Here is a 22,825-nt window from a genome sequence, read left to right as displayed (position 1 = left end):
GATCTTCATAGAATTTAGTCTATTCTTCTACTTGTATCACCTAAGTGCACCAACTACCCTTTACGAGTGTATAAGTATGAGGAGGCTCCACTAAGGGTGACACCTTATGTTGAAAACTTCTCATTTGTTATTCATACTTTTCCATGTCTTACAATCTAATGAAAAACTCAAAGTGATATTTGGAGAAAGCAATATAATTAATTTACTATTATTATTTGAAACTAGGAAATATTTAAGAAAATAACACTAGTTTTTTATTTTAATAAATATTTTTTTTTTCTTTTTATCTTATAATATCGTCTAAAACTCAAAGTGAATTTTTTAATGTACAATAGACACTAATAAATCAATAAGTTAACAACCACAATAAACGTGGGTTCATTAAAAGCATTTTTTTTATCTTCTTTAGGAAAAATGATAGGATAAAAGAATAATATGTGAAGATTGATCAATTAGTTTGTTTTATTCTATTCTTTTATGCTAAAGGGTTTTGGACGATTATAATTTAATAGTTTTCTAATACTAAAATGTATGGTTTTATGGTTTGAAGAAATACTAGACCCACCAGGTTGCTCCCAGTACACTAGATCACTCCCAAAAATCAGTAAAGGAGGGTGGTGGGTACGAGCCCAATATGTGCACCAAAAATAAATAGGAAGAAGGAGGCTCATGATATATACACCTCCTTTTTTCTTTTTTTTTATAAGTACACCTCCTTTTTAAAAAAAATGTATATAATTTTATAATTTTTTTAAAAAATTTAATTTTACACTTTTAACTTTCAATTTGTTACTTTCTTCTTCTTATTCACACACTTTTTTTTTTTTTTTCAATTTTCACATGTTACCAAAATAGGTGGGGTGAAGGAAAAATAAGGGGGTGCATGTAAAAATTGAAAAAAGGAGAAAAGATGTGTGAGAAAATAGTACTAAATGTGGATGTAAAATTAAAAATTTTAAAACAAAAAAATTAAGAATATTTTAAAATTTTAATTATTTTTTTTTAAAAAGAGGTGTATTTATAAAAAAAAGGAAGTGTATATATCATGAACTGAACAAGGATTGTGAAGGAAATGTGGATTGGGCCAAGCCCACGTGCTTCTCCGAAAGTACAAGCGAGTGAACAAACTCTTGTAATCTTGCTCTCAATTCATAGGTTCATGTTATATACACCTCTTTTTTTTTTATAAGTATACCTCCTTTTAAAAAAAATAATTAAAATTTTAAAATATTCTTAATTTTTTGTTTTAAATTTTTTAATTTTACCTCTTATGTATGGATCATGACCTTTGTATACGAGTTTTGTTCTGCACCAATGTTTGGTTTTGGTTTTTTCTCAAGGTTTAGGGCGCGCATTCGGTGCCCGTTGCGTAGGTGGTTTTATTTTGAATTTATTGTATCGAGACTCGAAGTCGGCTTCGGCTTTTTGTTTAATGGCGTGTTGCGAGGGTTCGAGCTTATCTTTTGCAATGCCGGGGTTCGAATTCGACCTCTAATAAGCGTGACGAGGTTCATTTTCGACCTCTAATGAACGTAACGAGGTTCGTTTTTGACCTCTAATCGAGTATAGGTATGATGTGGTTCGTTTTCGACCTCTAGTTATCGCGACGAGGCTCGTATTCGTCCTCTAATTTAGTACTCGAAGCTGAAGGGCCAAGTGCAACCTTTGGTGGAGGAGAACAAGGTTTTGGCCGCCACCCTGTTTGAGGAGAAGATGCAGGGGGCTGAGCTCCAGGCGGTCCGGGGGGATCTCGCCGAGGCCCGGAAATCGCTGGAGGCCGCCTTGGGCACTAATGAGGGTTACGCTAGCCAGGTTCGCTCCTTGGAAGAGGAGGTGACCTTTTTGAAGGGCGAGCTGGTGTCCGTAACTGAGGAGCGTCTCCGCGACGAGGTGGTCCTCGGTAGTAAGGAGGAGGAGGTGGCTGCCCAGAGGGTAAGTCTTTCGGCTTTGGAGGCCGAGAATGCGGCGTTGAAGAGGAGGCTTGAGGAAGTTGAACGTTCTGTGGTAATGGAACACAAGAGAGGCTTTCTCAAGGCTGCTCGGCAGGCTAGGCTCCTCGCGCCGGGGTGCGACTTTTTTGGTATGCATTTGGAAAAGGTTGTTCGCTTCGGGCGGTTAGTCCGGGAGGACGATGTCGAGGAGAGTTCTAGCGACGACGTCTCTGTATAGGACAGTTTTGTTGTGTATACATTTTTGTATCCGTGTTTATGTATGGATCATGACCTTTGTATACGAGTTTTGTTCTGCACCAATATTTGGTTTTGGTTTTTTCTCAAGGTTTAGGGCGCGCATTCGGTGCCCGTTGCGTAGGTGGTTTTATTTTGAATTTATTGTATCGAGACTCGAAGTCGGCTTCGGCTTTTTGTTTAATGGCGTGTTGCGAGGGTTCGAGCTTATCTTTTGCAATGCCGGGGTTCGAATTCGACCTCTAATAAGCGTGACGAGGTTCGTTTTCGACCTCTAATGAACGTAACGAGGTTCGTTTTTGACCTCTAATTGAGTATAGGTATGATGAGGTTCGTTTTCGACCTCTAGTTATCGCGACGAGGCTCGTATTCGTCCTCTAATAATCACTGCGAGGTTCGTTCTCGACCTCTAATAGTCACGACAAGGTTCGTTCTCGACCTCTAATAATCGTGGCGAGGTTCGTACTCGACCTCTAGTAATCACGGCGAGGTTCATTCTCGACCTCTAATAGTCACGACAAGGTTCGTTCTCGACCTCTAATAATCATGGCGAGGTTCGTACTCGACCTCTAGAAATCACGGCGAGGTTCGTTCTCGACCTCTAATAGTCACGACAAGGTTCGTTCTGGACCTCTAGTAATCGTGGCAAGGTTCGTACTCGACCTCTAGAAATCACGGCGAGGTTCGTTCTCGACCTCTAATAATCGTGGCGAGGTTCGTACTCGACCTCTAGTAGTTGTGGACAAAATGATGAAAGTAAGAGTGTGAATAAAAGGGGACGAGTCATTTTATTGATGAAAATGTGTGCCTCGTTAAAAACCCTCTCAGCCAAAGACTGAGGCGGGAAAAGAATGCACGGCTCATTGGTACAAAGTTCAACTAACATAGAACTTGAGATGCGAAGCATTCCACGTTTGCGGTATGGGTGTCCCGCTGAGTTCTTCCAATCTATATGCTCCATTTTCTAAGTCTTCTGTGACTAAGAAAGGGCCACCCCAAGTAGGTGCGAGTTTCCCATCTGACATGTCTTTCCGTGCTTCTCCTAATAGTCGCCATACCAGGTCGCCTGCTCGAAAGGAGCGGGGTTTCACCCGGGAATTATATCGCCGTGAAGCTCGGAGCTTGCAGGCCTCTTCATGGATTTGGGCCTCGTCTCTAAGTTCGTCCACCAAGTCGAGGTCGGCTGCCAGCTCTTGGGCGTTCTGTTCGCTATTGAAGACTTGGCGTCGGTGGGACGCTTCTCCGACTTCAACTGGGATCATTGCGTCGGCTCCGTAAGTTAGCCTGTAGGGTGTTTCTTGCGTGGTCGACTAGGGGGTGCAGTGATATGCCCAGAGGATGCTGGGGAGCATGTCGGGCCACTGCCCTTTTGCGTTCCCGAGCCGTTTTTTAAGCTCTCGGAGGATGACCTTGTTGGCTGCTTCGGCCTGGCCGTTGGTTTGGGGGTGCTCCACTGAGGTTGGGAGATGCTTGATTCCGAGTTCTTGGAGGAAGTTCTCGAATTCTTCTGCGATGAACTGTCGTCCATTGTCGGTAATGATGGTGTGGGGGATCCCGAACCTGCAGACTATGTTTTTCCAGGTGAATTTTTGCACGTTCTCGGTGGTGATTTTGGCGAGTGGGCACACCTCAATCCACTTGGTGAAATAGTCGATTGCCACTAGGAGGAATTTTAGCTGACCCTTCGCGAGGGGGAATGGCCCGAGGATGTCCATTCCCCACTGGGAGAAAGACCACATTGACATCATGTGGCGAAGGGCTTCGGGGGGTTGTCGATGTGCGTTGCCAAATTGCTGGCACTCTTTGCATTTTTGGATGTAGTTTTGGAAGTCCGACTTCAGAGTGGGCCAGTAGTATCTAGCTCGGAGTACCCTGGCTGCCATTGAGCGCGCTCCAGAGTGCATTCCGCATATCCCCTGATGGATTTCCTTGATGACGTAGGTTGCTTGAGATGTGGTCAGGCATTTGAGCAGTGGAGTGGAAATCCCGCGTTTGAATAATTCATCATCGATGATGATGAATTTGGCCGATCTCATTCTCACCTTTCGTGCTTCGTCTTTGTCTTTGGGCAGGGTCCCCTCTTTCAGGTGGTTCCAGATGTCCGCCATCCATTCCTGTTCTTCAATGTCGTTGACATTGACGATTTTGTCGTCTAGGCTAGGTGAGTGCAGGGTTTCCTGGATGATGGTTCGGTGTTGACCTGGCCGTTTAGTACTAGCGAGTTTTGATACGAGGTCTGCTCTGGCGTTTTGCTCTCGTGGTACATGTTTTATAGAGAATTCGTCGAAGGACGAGATCTGGCGAGATGCAATGTGGAAGTACCGCTATAGGAGGGTGTCTTTTACCTGGTATGTCCCACTGAGCTGTTCTACCACGAGCTTCGAGTCGTTGTTGCAGTTCACTCTTCGAGCTCCAAGATCGTGGGCTAGCCTCAGACCGGCAAGGAGCGCCTCGTACTCTGCCTGGTTATTGGTTACTTTGAAGCCGAACTTGAGGGATTGCTCCAGGGTGACTTGGTTTGGCCCTTCCAGAATGATGCCTGCACCCCCACCTTTGAAGTTGGAGGACCCGTCAACATGTAGGGTCCATGCCTGGGATTCCTCAGTAGTAGCTGGCGTGAGCTCGGCTACGAAGTTGGCTAAGCACTGGGCTTTCAGGGGTCCACGGTTTTCGTACTGGATGCCGAACTCGGACAGTTCTATCGACCAGGCAATCATACGTCCGGCGAGCTCAGGTTTTCGTAGAATTTGTTTGATGGGGTAGTCAGTTTTAACTACCACCTAGTGGCTCTGGAAGTATGGTCGGAGTCGCCGGGCTGCGGTGACCAGTGCCAACGCCAGCTTCTCGATCATCTGGTATCTTCTTTCCGAGTCTTGGAGGACTCGGCTGATGAAGTAGATAGGCGTCTGTGTCTTTTGGTGTTCTTGTACGATGACAGCGCTGATGGCGTTTTCTGCCACCGCCAGGGAGAGAAGGAGGTCGGTATTGTGATCCGGCCTCTGTAAGACTGGCGGAGTTGTGAAGAAGTTTTTAAATCTTTGAAAAGCTTCTTCGCATTGATCTGTCCAAAGGAAGTTTTTTGGCTTTTTTAGCAGGGTAAAGATTGGCCCTGCTTTCTCCTCAAGTTTGGGGATGAAGCGGGATAGCGAGACTAGCCGTCCGGACAGGCGTTGAACCTCTTTTACCGTTTTGTGGGCTTTGCATTTGTATGATGGCTTTGCACTTCTCGGGATTGGCCTCGATTCCTCTGCTGGTGATCATGAAGCCGAGGAACTTACCCCCTGGACGCCGAAGACACACTTCTCCGGGTTGAGGCGCATGTTGTGCTTCCTGATCTAGGCGAACACCTCGGCGAGGTCGGAGGCGTGGTCCGTTGCTGAGATGGTTTTAACCACCATGTCGTCCACATAAACTTCCAAGTTTCGCCCAATTTGGTGGTGGAATACTTTATCCATCAGCCGCTGGTATGTTGCTCTCGCATTTTTGAGGCCGAAGGGCATCACCCAGTAGCAGTAGTTGGCGTGGTCAGTGATGAAGGACGTGTGCACTTTATCAGGTGGGTACATCATTATCTGGTTGTACCCGGAGTAAGCGTCAAGGAAGCTGAGGAGGGCATGTCTGGAGGCTCCGTCGACTAACCTGTCGATGCTCGGCAAGGGGTATGAGTCCTTGGGGCATGCTTTGTTGAGGTCGGTATAGTCGACGCACATACGCCACTTTCCCGAGTGCTTCTTTACTAGGACCACGTTTACCATCCATGTGGTGTACCTGACTTCACGGATGAAGCCAGCGTTGAGCAACTTCTGCGTTTCGGCAATGACGGCTTCCCGTCTTTCGCCGCCGACCTTCCTCTTTCTCTAGGCGACTGGTTTTGCTTCCTTATGTATTGCTAATCTGTGGCAGATGAAGTCTGCGTCTATACCGGGCATGTCAGCGCTAGACCAGGCGAAGAGGTCAGCGTTCTTGAGGATCTCCGCTTGGAGTCGCTGTCGTAGTTCGGGGGTTAATTGCCGGCTGATATTCGTGGTTTGTCCGGGGAGTTTGCCGATTTGAAGGTCGTCAAGCTCATCGACGGTGCTGGGTCGTTCGTCATGAGTGTCGGATCTCGGGTCGAGATCGATGATTTTTTCGTGGTCGGTGTGAGCCAGAGCGGTAAGGTCGTTCTTGCGTTGTTCGCTCGGTGAGACGGTTTCCAGGCTTTCTGCGTAGCATTGTCGCGTTACCTGTTGGTTTGCTCTGATGGAGATGATCTTCCCATCGTGCCCTGGAAATTTCATGGTGAGGTGCGAAGTGGACACCACCGCCCCGAGCTGATTTAGGGTTGGTCTGTTGATGATGACGTTATAGGAGGTGTCGGCTTCCACGAGTAGGTATCGTATCAGGACCTGTCTGGAAACCGGGGGTGCTCCGAAAGTCGTCAGTAGGTCTACATATCCCCGAGTGTGATTGCTTTTTCCTGCAAAACCGACTAAAGGTTCGGTATGAGGTTGTATGAGAGAGTGGGGGATGTCTAACCTGAGGAATGTTGGCCAGTATAGGATGTCGGCCGAGCTTCCTTGGTCGACCAAGGTCTTGCGAACTTCCCAATTGGCCAATGCCACAGCTATGACCCCGACATAGTCGTCGTCGGTGAAAGTTATCACTGGCGGGTTCTGGCGTAAAGCGCAGGTGGCAGAGTGTACGCGATTAACCTTGCGCAGGTGTTTCTTGCGGGCCGAGCTGCTGGCTCCCCCTCCTGCGAAGCCTCCTACGATCGCACCGATTACCTCCCGTGAGAGGGTTGATCCGGGTTCCCGACTTGCCCCACTCCGCGCTGCTCTGCTGAGGTTGAGCTGAGAGTCGTAGACGTTACCAAGGTGTCGAGGGAGCTGGGCACCGATATACTCATTCTCGGCTCGTAATGCTGCGAGGTTTGTTTCATTGGCGGTCCGTATCGTCGCTATGTCACTTTCGTGCTGGGCACGAGTGTTGCGCAGGTCAGCGTCATGCTGCTGGCGCATCTGTTCGACTTGGTCGATTAGCCTTCTCAAGGTCGCAGCGTCGCTGTCCATGGTGGCTGAGTGTGCAACGTCTTCTGTTGCTCGTCTAATGTGGCTTCTAGTAGAAACCATATAGGTGGCCGATGAGGGCTGTCTCGATCGGCCCCACGGTGGGCGCCAAATGTTCTTACCGGAATTTGGTCGTAGAGGTGATCCGTCCAGTAAGATCGGTGAGCCTCCTTTGCTTGATATATTGGTGCTCCAAGATGGGGGAGGTACCTGCAAAAGAGACTCTGATGCCAAAGTTACGGTTTGCATGAGTAATAGTCTCATATATATAATGCACGTACCTTGAGGTGATCTAGGTTTGCCTTGAGTTTTGGGCTTGAGATAAGATATATCATGATATGATATGATATAATTGAAGGGCGGATCTGGTCTGGGACGAGATCCTCGGAATCAGGTATGATTTGCTCAAATACCGGGCTGACGTCGCGCAGCGCGTGCCCGAGACTGTTTTGTATTGCTAATCCGGGCTCGGAGCCCGGGTGCGAAGTACGGTTAGTACAATTTTTAATATATATTATGAATTTTTTTTTGCAAGTTGGTGTTAATAAAGTCTCATAACTTATTGTTTTCCAATTTGTATTTTTATTATAGGTTAATTACAATTTTAATTTTAAAAATTAATTTATTTCATAATATTTATTAAATTATAGTTTAAATATTATTAATTGAATATTTATAAATAAGGAAATTTTTATGTGGTTATTTATTTTTTTAGTATCTAAAATTAGGATTGATTATGAGATATATTTTTTAGTTATATTTGTTAGTTTATAGTTTAAATTTTATGAATCGAATATTTGTCACATTCATTATTTTATTATTTAGTAATTTTTTTTGTAAAATATTGTATATTTAAATAATTACTTAACTTGTAGAAATAAAGAAATATTCATAATTTATTTAATCATTTAGTTTCTAAAATTAGCATCATTATGAAATATGAAAAAATTTGTGCATTTTTTTTTACTTATAAATTTTTATATTAGATGTATTTTATTAATATATTCATTGAAGTTAAATTTAAGGAAAATAAAATTGTTTAAAGTAATATATTAAATTTATTTAATTAATATTTATTTTTAAATTATGATAAAATTAAATGTATAAGTTAATCATATTTTTATTTACTTATATATTAGAAACGTATATATTTATTAAAAAAGTTAACTGTTTTTTATTTATAGTTTTAAAGTTTTATATAAGAAATTTAAAATAGATATAGATACATTTTATTATTATATATTTGATAACTTAACTTTTATTTAATTTTAGTATTAAATTATTATATTAGATTCATTTAATCAATATTTTGTTAATTTGTGTTAGAAAAAAATATTAAATACAAAATGTTACAAAAGCAGTGTAAAAAAATAAATTATATATCCTAAACTTTTTTAAAATATAAACAAGTGTTATTATAAGACATAATTAAACAACACTTATAATAAATAAGTATTATTATAAAATCTTTTTAAATAATTTTTTTTTTAAACAAGTGGTGTCTGGACCCTAAGACAACACTTATTTATTGTAAGTGTTGTCTAAATATTTCTTACAACAATATTTATTTTGTGTTGTCAAAGATAATTTTTTTTAATAACAGAGTGATAGATAACACATTAAAGTGCTATTAAAAATCTTATTTAAATGTTATTAAAAGGTTTTTTTTTTTTTTTAAGTGAAATCTGTCTTCTCTCCTCAATTCTGTCGAGACAATCCTACTATATTCGGGAAAACTTTTGGGGGAGTGTTCCGGTGTCCTCTTATTTGAAGGGGTTTTGGTGCCCCTTAGTATAAAAGTTGGGTTTTTAGGGGCAATAAGGTAAATTGATAGTCTTTGAACAATTTATCAATTTACCTTATTGTCCCTAAAAACCCAATTTTTGTACTGCGGGGCACCAAAACTCCTTCAAATAAGAGGGCACCGGAGCAATAGCCAAACTTTTGCGTATACTGCAGAAGGAAACTTTTCTACCTTGTGGAATAAGTTGATTCTAAACCAATTTTGCAGAAAAACATTTTCTCAAAATAACATGGTTTCCTCTTCCATATTACTACTGGGACAAAAGATTATCATTCAGAATATGTCTAGCACGCATGCATGTCTGCAACTATTTGTGGTACGTGCTTGGCTTCCAACCTACCAAAGGATTTTGTCAGTAAATAAACAAATATACAACATTTTAAAATGTATCCAATTACAGCAAACTAAAAACACAATATCATTATAAATTTCAAATTAACAATACCCTCATGAGTCATGAGTGAAGACATACATCACACACATCAACAATTGAACCTATCTCACAATTAATCTCAACCGAAATTGAAAAAAGCAGATGCATGCATTTAATTCTAACAATCCCAGAATCACAAAAGCAGTTCTTTATTGAAGATCCAGCTGAACTTGACGGCACGAGGCTTCATCTTACGCGCCCTCTCATCAGCTCGCTCTTGCAACTTCCTAATCCTGGGTGCTAACCCACACACATAATCCTGCGCCCTCTTTCCCTCAGCCGTCAAACCTCCCAGCTTCTCCAATCTCCACTGTCCGATCAGAAACTCCAAGATGTCAGCATAGTCATTAGCGGTGTACACGCCCGTACGTTGAGCCACCGCAGAAAAGTGCTCGAATAGCCTGGGGTCCTCCCCATCGTACATAAGGTGTGCGGGCATCGTGATCTTCTTTTCCATCATATACGCTATGGCCTCCATTGCGCCCGAGGGGTCCACTTCTAGAAGCTTCTCCACGACCCTCGTGTATACGTTCTCATGCCGTTTCTCATCGGCCGCAATGGTCCCGCATATGCGCGCCAGCACCGGATCACCTCCCTCCTTCGCAAGCCGAGCTGTGTTGCCGTGTGACACGAACGTCGCTCTCTCTTGGAATGACGTGTACACAAATCCCAAATACGGGTTGTTCCCCAAACCATGCTCCTAAACAAAACAAATCAAATCTCATCTTCCTTTCTGTGTTTTTTTCCTCAAATTTTTCATAAATTTATTTATTTTTAATATATATTTTTTTAAAAAGAGTTGGAAACTGACCATGCCAGCAGAAATGAGATAATGAATAGTCTTATCGATCATCTTCATGTGAACGCGACCAGAGAGATACAAATAAGTTCTGAGCAAATCCCCGTGTCTGTTTTCTTCGGCGGTCCAGCCTCGGGTCCACGCGGCCCATGGGTTTGGGCTTCTTCCGGGCTCATCTTGAAACCCTTCCATGGTGGTCATTAAGGTCTGGTAAGTGGGAAGAGCTTCTTCGGTGACCATGTCACCCACCAAGACCACCAAGTAGTCGTCGGGTAGCTCCTTGGCGCGTTGGCGAAGAGCCTTCACCTCTTCCATGAACTCTTCGTGCGGCAATGAGGAGTCAGGGACCAGGCTTTGTGGCTGCCAGCACTGCTCCACGGGCTTCAGCATTGGCACCACACACTCCCAGGCCCATCCATCAAGTGACTTGAAAACTTCTAACTTTTCCGGCGGCATTGACAGCATCTCCGGCCCTGAGACGGCCACCGCACATTTCGGCGGCGACACGTGGTGGCGGCGGCGAAGGCTTCTTGGGGCCCATGGAAGGGAAAGAGTATGTACGTGCATGGTTTTCGTCGCTAGTAAATGTGGCTCATCACGAGTTGTGTGGATGGAAGATTGTAACTATTGTGGGGGATATTTATAGAAGACATTTTGCTTTGGTGCAAGTTTTGTTTAGGGGTGCAAGTTTTGTTTAGGGGTACCAAAACCCTCTCTGACTAGGATCACATAAACGATGATATGTATTAATTTATTAATTTTGTCAAAACTTATATTTTTTAAGAATGTTTTAATATTTGCTATTTAACCCTTATTAATTTATAATATTTTAAATAATAGCCCTCAGTTTATTTAAATATGTTTTATCTTCTTCATCTTCTTCATCTTCCTACCCGTTTCATTTTCCTTTTTCCTCTTCTTTCTGTCGCATCTCTGGCAAGCACCTCCCATTCTCTCCTTTGCTCTCGGACAATCTATTCTCCATACGAAAAGCACCATTTGCTTCTTCTGTCTGTTTCACCTCTGATTTTTTGTTGTTCTCTCTTTCCGCTCACCTCTTATTCTCTGGTATCTGGTGCTCCAAAACCTATCCGGCACTAGTCCTCTCGCCGTCGAGTCTGCTTTCGGAGGAGGTTCGTCGCAGCCGGAGCTTTACACCAGCAAGGACTGGATCAACGGCGTTCGTTTCTACTCATCGACGTTCCAGAACCTGATCGTCGGTGGTTACCTCTCGCCGGAGTCGAAGTCGTTGTGCATGGAGATGCCCAAAGGTCGCGACGTCTTCGCGCTGAGGGAGATCGGCGTCAAAGACGTCATTGGAGTCATGCAAAAGGCGGTGAAGCCGCTGGTGAAGTCCGGCCGAGGTGAGCACATCTCGTTCGACGATGGAACCTTCGATGTTACAAAATATAATGTAAACAACAGTTTACTGTTAGTTAGTTTATTTTATCTTTCTCAATTAGTTTAATTAATTACAATTAGTTAGTTGTTATCATTGTTTTTTCTTTCTTCTATAAATACTCAGCCTTGTATTTTTATTTAGTGACTTTTGTAATCTTCTTTCTCTGTTTTTCTGCAATAAGAAATTTCCTTAATTCTCTTCAGAATTCTTTCTTTTGTGGTTCTTAATCTACATACTATACCATGATTTTTCACATGGTATCAGAGCCCCTTTCCTAGGGGCTCTGCTGCGTTTCGTACTCTGATTAGAATATAGATGATAACCGTTTTTCGTTCATCAGGATTATTTGCGGTTCTTGATCAATTATTCTGCCAAGAATTCGCTTCTTTAAGGTACCAGTTGATATTCTTTTATCATTTTTTTTCAAGACCTAGTGAGTTCTTTGAAGTTTTTTTTTTCGTCGATGGCAAATCTTAACCCACTCATGGATCCGTTGAATCCTTATCATGTTCCTAATGGTGATAATGCAATTATTTCTATTGTTCCAATTGTTCTGAAAGGGAACAATTATCATGCTTGGTCACGTGCCATGACAATGGCTCTAACATCAAAGAGCAAGATGGAGTTTATCAATGGTTCTTTGTCAAAACCAGATGTTGGTGATGCATTGCTACCTGCATGGAAGAAATGCAACAATATGGTGTTATCATGGATCATAAACTCTCTTGACCCAGAAATCATTCAGAGTGTTCTTTGGATTGATATAGCAAAGGATTTATGGGACGATCTACGAGATAGGTATTATCAAGGTGATGTATTCAGAATATTAGAATTACAAGAAGCAGTATATGCCTTAAGACAAGGAGAATTGTCGGTCACTGCATATTTTACTCAACTAAAGGGATTATGGCAGGAATTGGAAAATTTCAGACCAATCCCGAGTTGTACTTGTGCCAATCAATGTAACTGCAAATTAATACCAACCATGAAAGCCTACACAGAAGGAGATTACGTGATAAGATTTTTGAAGGGTCTTAATGAGCAATATTTTGTTGTGAGGTCGCAGATCATGCTCATGGATCCATTACCGACAATGAGTAAAGTTTTCTCTCTTCTTGTTCAGCAAGAAAGACAGATGAATATCATTAATGGTGGTCAACATGTATTGACTGCATATAGTGGAACAAATGGCAGAGGAAACTTCAAAGAAAGGAATTTCAAAGATAATAATTTTCAATCAGCAGGCAGAGGCCGAGGTAGGGGCCAAGGAGGAAAGAATCAAAAAGTATGTTCCTTCTGTGGGAAAAATGGACACTCTGTGGATACATGCTATAAAAAACATGGTTATCCTCCACATCTCAAGAAGAATTATGCAATCAACAATTATGTGGCTGAGCATGATGATGATGCTGATGACAGACAAAACATGATGTCTCAAAGGGAGATGGGAGAAGGTTCAAGTTTGGAATTTACTCCTGACCAGCATAAGGCCTTATTAGCACTTCTTCAACAACCTGGAATTCAGAACAATCACACCATTAATCAATTTACCTCCACTGCACAAGATCTTGGTTCAAAACCATCAGGTATTGTTTGCAATATTTTCAATTCTTTGAATTCCGACTCTTGGATCATTGATACAGGAGCTACCGATCATGTGTGTAATTCGATTACTCAATTTCAAACATACAGAAAAATTAAACCCATTCATATAAAACTACCTGATGGAAGTGAAGTTACTACATCTATATCTGGAACTGTTTTCTTTTCCAAAGACTTTTACCTGACAGATGTCCTTTTCATTCCCAATTTCAAACTCAATTTGGTTTCTGTATCCAAGATAACTAAAGCATTATCATGCAAATTCATTTTCTCTATTTCTATTTGTCAAATTCAGGAAATCAATTCTTTGAGGATGATTAGTGCAGCTGACTTGCAAAATGGTTTATATACAATGAATCCGTCAATGCAACCAGAGATTTTTGAGAAAAGTGTAAACAATTTTTACAGTCACAATAATGATGTATGGCATTTGAGACTAGGTCATCCCTCTCATGAGAAACTCGGAAATATACAAACTATGTACCCTTTTGTGAAATTTAATAAAGACAAAGTTCCTTGTGAAGTGTGTCATTTAGCTAAACTAAAAAGGCTTCCTTTTGCTTACAGTAGTAATACTTGTGACAATGTCTTTGATTTGATACATATAGATATTTGGGGTCCTTTATCCATTCCTTCAATTTTTGGTCATAAGTATTTTTTAACCATAGTAGAAAATAATGCTAGACATACTTGGATTTACTTTATGAAACAAAAAAGTGAAACAGCCTCTTTGATTCAAGCCTTTGTTGCTCAAACTCAAACTCAATTCAATAAGAAAATTAAAATAATCAGAGCTGATAACGGCAGGGAATTTAACATGCATGAATGGTTTAAAGATAAAGGTATTTTGCACCAAACCTCATGCGTTGAGACACCTCAACAAAATGGCATTGTGGAAAGAAAACACCAACATATTTTAGGTATTGCTAGAGCTCTTATATTTCAATCTGGCATACCTAAATCTTTTTGGAATCATGCTGTTAATCATGCTATTTTTCTCATAAATAGGTTACCTACCAGATTTCTAAAAGGAAAATCACCTTATCAAATTCTACATGATAAACTTCCTGATATTTCTTACTTGAAAACCTTTGGTTGTTTGTGTTTTGCTTCTACTATCCATTCTAACAGAACCAAACTTGATGAAAGAGCTAGAAAATGTATATTTCTAGGATATAAAGATGGCACAAAGGGTTGTGTTCTTTATGATCTTAAAACAAGAGAGATTTTCATCTCTAGGGATGTTTTGTTTTATGAACAGAATTTTCCTATGTTAGAGAAGCATAATCATCAATCTAAAGACAATGAACATCAAACTCAGGTTCCTTCAATACAACAAAGTTTCTTTGCAAATGATCTTTTTCATTTAGATAATGAAAATGTGTTTCATACTAATGAACCTGCCCTTACACACATTGATGGTTTAAATAATAACATGGTATCAGAGCCATTTAGATCCATTTTAAAAATGGGCCACCCACCATTGATGCATGCCTCATAGGTATGAGGGGGTGTATTGGGAAAAACCCAAGTCCCGCCTATCCCAGATCATTAAAAAAGGGCCACCCACCATTTATCCACGTACCAAGCCCAATAGTGCTGGACGTGAGGGGTGTATTGGGAAAAACTCAAGTCCCACATCGACTAGAGATTAGGCAATTTGAAGATGTTACGAAGTATAGAAGATTACTTGGAAGATTGATTTATCTAACCAATACTAGGCCAGACATATCCTATGCAGTTGGTAAGCTAAGTCAGTCACTTGATTGTCCTACTGTTGCTCACTATCAAGCTGCCCTTAGGGTGTTGAAATATATTAAAAATGCACCAGGGAAAGGTCTCTTCTTTCCAGTCGCATCAGATCTGAAACTTACAGGTTACACAGATTCAGATTGGAGTACTTGTATTGATTCTCGAAGGTCCACTTCTGGTTTCTGCTTCTTTTTAGGACAATCTTTGATATCCTGGAAGAGTAAGAAACAATCCGTTGTATCCAGATCTTCCTCAGAAGCAGAGTATAGAGCTATGGCTTTAGCAACATGTGAATCTCAATGGATAGTCTATCTTTTATAGGATTTTGGTATTTCATCAACATTACCAGTGATATTGTTTTGTGATAATCAATCGGCAAGTTACATAGCTGCAAATCCTGTTTTTCACGAAAGAACCAAACATATAGAAATAGATTGTCATACTGTCAGAGAAAAAATTGAATCAGGCTTTCTTCATTTGATGTCTATCACCTCAAAGGAACAAGTTGCTGATGTCTTGACAAAACCCTTAGCCTCTGGTCCCTTCCAAGTTCTTATTTCCAAGCTTGGAATGTATGATATATACATTCCACCTTGAGGGGGCATGTTACAAAATATAATGTAAACAACAGTTTACTGTTAGTTAGTTTATTTTATCTTTCTCAATTAGTTTAATTAATTACAATTAGTTAGTTGTTATCATTGTTTTTTTTTCTTCTATACATACTCAGCCATGTATTTTTATTTAGTGACTTTTGTAATCGTCTTTCTCTGTTTTTCTGCAATAAGAAATTTCCTTAATTCTCTTCAGAATTCTTTCTTTTGTGGTTCTTAATCTACATACTATACCATGATTTTTCACATTCGATTTCGTGTTCTCCGACGAGGACTCCTTCGTGCAGTCAGCGAAGCTGGCGGAGTTCACGGCAGAGATCGGCTGGACATTAAGAACGGGAGGGTTCGCGGTGTTCCATTTTGCAAACCCTAAAGATACGTATAATTTCAATTCGTTTCTTGATTTGTTCAATTGTTTCAAAGTAGTGAAGTTGCATGACTTAGAAGGCTTTGATTCTTCGATGCCGTATATACGATAAATTGTTTTGAAAAAAGAGTATGGTGATGTTGCTGGTAAATTTGATGGTGATTATTCGAACGAAAAGTGTTATGTTGATATTTAAATAGGCTAAAGACTATTATTTAAAAGATTATAAATTAATGAGGGTTAAATAGCAAATATTAAAACATTCTTAAAAAATATAAGTTCTAACAAAGTTAACACATGTCATTATTTATATGGTCCTAGTCATAGAGGGTTTTGGTACCCCCTAAACAAATCTTACACCAAAGGAAATGCCTTTATAGAATTATATATGTGGCGTGACCGCTTTTTGCATTGGAAAAATTTTAATCATTTAAAATTCTATGCTCTCTTTCATTTTATTTTTTATATTTAAATATAATTCATATTTTAACTTATGTATATAAATAAATTAATTTATAAAGACTAGTTATTTGCCTTGTATCTCAAATATTTATATTTTCTCTAATAAATTATTTGCATAAATATAGATTATTTTTTATCTAAAACTTGAGATAATGGATGTAATCTAATAAAAAAATTTCATAAGTAGTCGTTAATAGAGTCTAAGTCACCAAATTTCAAGGAGGATCAAAAAGTGATTCTTTTAAAATGATAAAAAAAAAATATATATAGGGAGGATCAAACCATTTTTGTATAACTTTTACAATTATACCATTTAATAATTTTATATAAAAAATAAATTTTATTCATATATCCGTTGAATTAAAATTTTATATTATCTTGAATACGTATGTTAATTTTGTTTTAAAATTAAACAATAATAAGAAGGATAATGAAATTATTTATATTTTAGTGTATTTTACAATTTATATATCATATTTATTTTGACTAATATAAATGGATTATGAAACAGTTTTGGATTAATAAAAAATGTTGTATATAAGATATAGGAGAAGGAAACTTTTAATGGTAAATTTTAAAAACAATCATTTATTTGAAAAATTATTCAACGAAATAATAATTAATAAAAATTATCGGATGTAATTATTTAGAGATGTAATAGTTAGTTTTAATAAAATAAAATGGTACATTTATATGCTACTTTATGTCAAGTCAGGAATAATCAAACCTTACTAGTTGATTAAAGAACATATATATGTTGAAAACTATTTTTAATATATAGGTGCTCATCATGCCATACGATTCTGGTCGGGCATTCATTTTTAACTAACTTAGTGAAGCCAATATTCATAAAAGCAACACAACAAATCTATTGATGGCCATCAAACTGAACCTTTTAATAATCCCATCATTACTTGAAGCAACGACCAAAGTAAAGGAAAGAAGCAAGAAAACGGAGGGAAAATCTGAGTTCTACCAGTAAAATATTTGTGTCAATTATTGGGCTTTTGGAAAAATTGGTAAAGAAAATAACATTTTAGTTTTTGTTTAGATAAATTTCTTCAAAAATAATTTTATAAGAGAAAATATAATTAAAAAAATTAAAATAAAACTTATTGAAAATTTAAAAAGAGTTAATAGAAAAAAGTTTTTATAAAATAGTTTATATATAAATTAATTTTAATTTATAAAAAAGTATTTTATTTTTTCTTTCCATTTTCTTTCTTATAAATATTTCTGTAGAAGTTTATTCAAACAAATTCTAAGGTTAAAAACCTATATTACTCTAAAATTTGAATATTTAAAATTTAAGAATAATTTCTTCTTCTTCTTCTTTTAAAAAAAGTCGATTGTGGCTAAAACTAAAGATAATTTATTTTGCATGGACTAAACACTCGTTAACCCTGAAAAATATTAGATGTCTTTTGCATAAGTGTCAAACAAAGTTATTTTTTGTTTTATAGCGCATTTTTCTTCATTTTTTATTTTAAATTTTAATTTATTAGTAATTTTTCTAGGTATTATTAAAACTTATCATAAATTTGTGATAACATTTGAGTAATAGTTAAATTTACTTATGAATAATATAAATTTGTTTATAGGGTATGTCTGTATAAATTTTTTCATAAATATTTATGAAAAAAAATAAAAATAAAAATATTTTTTTAATAAATTATAAACTAGTTTTTTTTCAATGAAGAGGTATAACTTCTTCTCACTACATCAGTCCCTATAAAGATAGTGGTACCTACAATTGTGATTCCATGCCTAAGTTGAGGTTTGAAGCTCACTAATTAATTAAGAGATACAAGTGTCAAACTACCTCAACTAACAACCTTTTGGTGAATTAAAAAGTAGTTTGTGTGTAAATTAAAAATATTTTTTTCAAATAAGTGATGTAATAGAATTTCTACAAATTAACTTATGATAATAAAATAATTTTAACTTAAAAAAATTTATTTATTTATTTTCCTTTTAAAATTACTTTTGTAACAGTTTATCAATATATCCTACTCATATTAACTTTTGAATGATAAAAGTTACACTTAGAGTATGTTTAGATGGGAGATTTTAGTGGAGTAATTTATTTTTATTTTAAGAATTTTAAATGCTTAAGGATGAAATATTTTGTTTGGATGGGAAATTTATTAAAAAAAATTTGAAATTCAAGCATTTGTGAAATTTCTTAAAATTAAAAATTTTCAAATTCTTACAAAAAATTAAAAATAAAAAATTTTTCTTTCTCTTTTCCCTCCTACCTCCCACTCTTCTCTTTCAAAGTCAACATAAAAAATAATAATATATTTTTGAAATTATATTTAATATTCAAAATTATTTTTTAAATTTATTAAACATTATCTAATATTAAATTTTATAAAATTTAATCTTAAAATTTTAATATATATATATATATATATATATATATATGTGTGTGTTTAAAGTCAATTTTACTTGTGGTAGAAATTTTAAATTGTCCTATCAAAATTAATAATATAAAATTTAACAAATGTAAACTAATTTTTTTCCAATCAAAACATTTAAAAAATAATAAAAATTAAAATCAAAGTAATTTAAATTCTTAAACTTTCATATTCCATAAAATTTTAAATTTTTTCAACCAAAACACTATATTAAGTTATTAATCAACATGTGGTGGTAGTCCCGATTGCCCAATGACAGTTGGGACGAATGTTCTCTTCGTGTTAGTTAGACACGTTTTTGTGGGGGCATTTACAATATTAGATCTTAGAGCATCTTCAGTAAGAACAACTCTTTGAGTTGCTTGTGCATGAGTTTACGTGTTTGATGATTCTTATTGTGCCACATCAACATTAAACAATTTTATTTTATTTTTACTTTAATAGTAAATTTTTTCAAACAACTCTAAGGAACTTAATATTTTATAATTTTTTAATGTTAAATTTTTATTAAAATTAAGATATATTTAAATTAAAAATTTATTTTTAATTATTGCATATCAAGTAAAATTTTTATTTAATTTAGAAAAAAAGATTTTAAATATGTGATAAATTTTTAATTTAAAAATAATAACATTTTTTTAACTTTTTCTTTTTCTTCCTCTACCATCACTTTTTTTTTCAATTTTTTTTATTTTTTTTCTTCTTTCTTCTCTCTTCTTCTTCCCACACCTCCTTGTCGCCCCGCCTCTATCGCCATTGCACCTTCACTGCTACTGTGCTTGCGTCTCCATCGTGCCTTTGTCACCACTGTGCCTCTGCGTTGTCTTGTCTCCGCTGTCGTCGGGTCTCTTTTCTTTCCCTTTTCCTTTTTTCCGTTAAAATCTAGTAGTAATTTATTTAAGCAAGTGTTGCTTATACAAGCAACCCAAAGAAAAATTTAAGTACTTTCATGCCATGTAAGATTCTTCCAATGACAAATTTTTAGCTTAATTGCACTTTTGATCCTCCTAATTTAGAGTAGGAGTAATTTTGGTCCTCATAATTTGAATTGCTTAATTTTGGTCCATAAATTTAAATAATGGGCAATTTTAGTCCCACAAACAATTTACCATCCAAAATTTAACAGACGTTAATGATATGAATTTTATGCTAAATAAACATTAATTATATATCATTTAATTTCTTACGTGTCAAATTATTTAATATTCAAATTTTAAAAATTTTAAATTCAAATAACATTGAAAACAAAATTAAAACGATATTGATATCAATTGCAGTGAGAATTTTCACTAAAATAGAATTTTTAATTTTTTTTTTTGCATTTTGGATCTGAGCATGGTGTAAAACTAAATCCAGAACGGCTCGTTCTTCTTTTAGAACGGGCCGTTCCGGATGCAAAAATACACAATGACGAATGAATCAAAACCGGCCTTTTACTTGGACGTTCCAGTTTCAAAATTAACAGACTACGCGAGCAAGCAGAACGACCTGTTCTGCTTTGAGAACGAGTCGTTCCAGTTGTAACATTAACACACAACCTGAACTACAAAAAGAAAAGAAAAAAAAATTAAACACTACTCAGAATTCGGTTCCCTGGGAATCGAATTCTGAGCATGAACAGTAAAAGGTACTAATTCTGTAAATAAATTGGAACAGGTGCTGTTTTGGTAAAAAAATTTTAAAATTTATTTTAGTAAAAAATTCTCGCAGTGATTGTTGGAAAGAGATGATACTGGTGGTGATCGTGGCGGAGGTGCTAGAGGAGTACACGGCGTTGCTGGCGAGGGTGCTGGTGAAGAAACAAAGGAAAGGGTACAAAGGATGAGAAAACGAATTTGAATTTAAAATTTTTAAAATTTGAATATTAAATAATTTGACACGTAAAAAATTAAATAATATATAATTAATGTTTATTTAGCATAAAATCCAGATCATTAACGTCTGTTAAATTTTGGATGGTAAATTGTTTGTGAGACTAAAATTGCCCATTATTTGAATTTATGGACCAAAATTAATTAAGCAATTCAAATTATGAGGACCAAAACTGCTCCTACACTAAATTAGGAGGACCAAAAGTATAATTAAGCCTAAATTAATTTTTTGAAGGATCTGTTGCTTGGGTTAAGCAACACTCGGAGCAACCGCCATTGGAGATACTCTTAGTATTCTTTTTCTTTTTATTTATGAATGATTAAAAATATGTTCTTGATTAATATTTTGTACAGTTAGATTTATCTTGATGTCACATTTTTCTAAAAATTAATATGACCAGTAAAAAATTATTCAGAGAGTAATGTCCTAATTAAATGCAATTTTAGGGATTACATATAATTATAATTTCTGCTACTGGAAAATTAATATGACTTTCCTCTGTCGTGCATGAATTAATTTGAATATTTACAAACATTTTATATATAGTTTCAAGTTTCAACCACTGAACATCTCAGGATATATTTATGAACATTCTTGTATGCTTTTTGTTTTTTTTAACAATTAATTAATTCATCGTCATATATTTATAAGATATATTGGTAACTTTTCAAATAATATAAGTATACAAAAAAAAACTTTTAAATGGTATAAAATTGATAACAAATTGATAATATTTTTTAAGTCTGTCACATATAGTTTTCATGGAAAGTGATTCTATTCAAGTTGAGAATATTAACAATATCATGATATTAACTTTTCAAATGGAAGTCCTTTTCAAATGCAAGACTAAAGATATAATCTTATTAAAATAAAATCAGATATATATTCTCCGAACTAATTACCACATGTTAACAACAACGTTTTATTTAGTTTATAAAATATTGCAAAACTTTTGTAACATTTAACTCGCAATACATACGGACTCGATATCATATATTACTACTTCGAGTTTGTTCTACTCAACTTGTAGAGATTAAATAGAGAGGTTGAAGTTGTTAGTCCATTAATTCACACTATAACTTTAACGTTTTAAAAAAAGACACTAAAAGAAAAAGAGAAAAACTCCAATATATTTCTCTTTCGGATCCACAATAAATTGTCTTACAATCGATTTTTTTTTGTTCAAAGTCTTACAATCGTTTACGAAGACTAAGAAAAAATAATAAATAAATAAAATTAATAACTTTTAATATTAACTTTATTATTAAAAAAAAATTTCTTCTTAAAATGATATAAGACACCAATAATATATTAAAAATGTTATTAGGAGTATAAGTGAAAAAAAAATTCTAATACTAACTTGGAAAGTTAAAAGATATTTATTTTAAAATTTATATTTTGGGTTAAACATTTTTTTGTCACTAAATATTTAAATATGCGTTTCTAGTTTCCTATTTTTGGCCTTCCCTTTTTATTTATTTATAAAACTTATCAAATTTATTTTTGACACAAATTTTATTAATCTAATTTAATGGTAATTACAAGTAATACACATATGCTAACTTAAAGGATAAAAAATAGTGCTGTTTATTGGGCATCATTGTTAAATTAAAAATTGAATTAATGATGGAGATACAAGTTTGCCAATTTTAAAAAAGAGAAGAACAAAAGTCATCATTTTAAAAATAAGAAACTAAAATCCAACTTTTATATATTTATAAAGATAAAAAAATGTTTAACTCACATTATGCATGGTTTCTTCATGCATATCACTTACTATACAAAGTAAGGGTATGTTTGAGAAAAAGTTACGTTCAACGTAACTTATTTTTAATTAAATAGATTAAAAGAGTTACTTTTTTGTTTAGTGTATTAAAATGTGTAAAAGTTTGTTGATAGTGTGTTTGGATGATAAATTTAAATGGAGTAATTCATTTATTTGAAGAATTTCAAATTTTTTGAGGTAAAATATTTTGTTTGGATGAGAAATTTATAAGGAATTTGAAATTTAAGTATTTGTGAAATTCCTTGAAATAGTAAAATTTCAAATTCTCCTAGAAGAGT

The 22,825-nt window shown here is 36.1% G+C and overlaps 2 protein-coding genes across 2 annotated transcripts; both read right to left on the bottom strand.

Annotated features, from left to right (window-relative positions):
- Window positions 1-3,061: 3,061 nt before the first annotated feature.
- LOC145951939 (uncharacterized) lies at window positions 3,062-3,448 on the bottom strand. The gene has a single exon (XM_083064133.1). It carries the CDS (start codon window positions 3,446-3,448, stop codon window positions 3,062-3,064), a length of 387 nt encoding a protein of 128 aa, XP_082920259.1.
- A 5,984-nt stretch (window positions 3,449-9,432) lies between these two features.
- Window positions 9,433-10,893, bottom strand: LOC109801153 (stearoyl-[acyl-carrier-protein] 9-desaturase 6, chloroplastic). Its single transcript, XM_020362161.3, has 2 exons — window positions 10,283-10,893; window positions 9,433-10,171 (listed from the first exon to the last, which is right to left on the bottom strand). The coding sequence occupies exons 1-2, from the start codon at window positions 10,835-10,837 to the stop codon at window positions 9,605-9,607; spliced, it is 1,122 nt and encodes a 373-aa protein (XP_020217750.2). The 5' UTR covers window positions 10,838-10,893; the 3' UTR covers window positions 9,433-9,604.
- Between the last annotated feature and the right edge of the window lie 11,932 nt (window positions 10,894-22,825).

Source organism: Cajanus cajan, chromosome 9 (genome assembly GCF_000230855.2).
Source record: "Cajanus cajan strain Asha chromosome 9, NIPB_CcT2T_4, whole genome shotgun sequence".
In the NCBI taxonomy this organism is placed as follows: domain Eukaryota; kingdom Viridiplantae; phylum Streptophyta; class Magnoliopsida; order Fabales; family Fabaceae; genus Cajanus; species Cajanus cajan.
The sequence above is the reverse complement of the archived record's forward strand: the minus strand, read 5'-3'. Positions and strand labels throughout refer to the sequence as shown.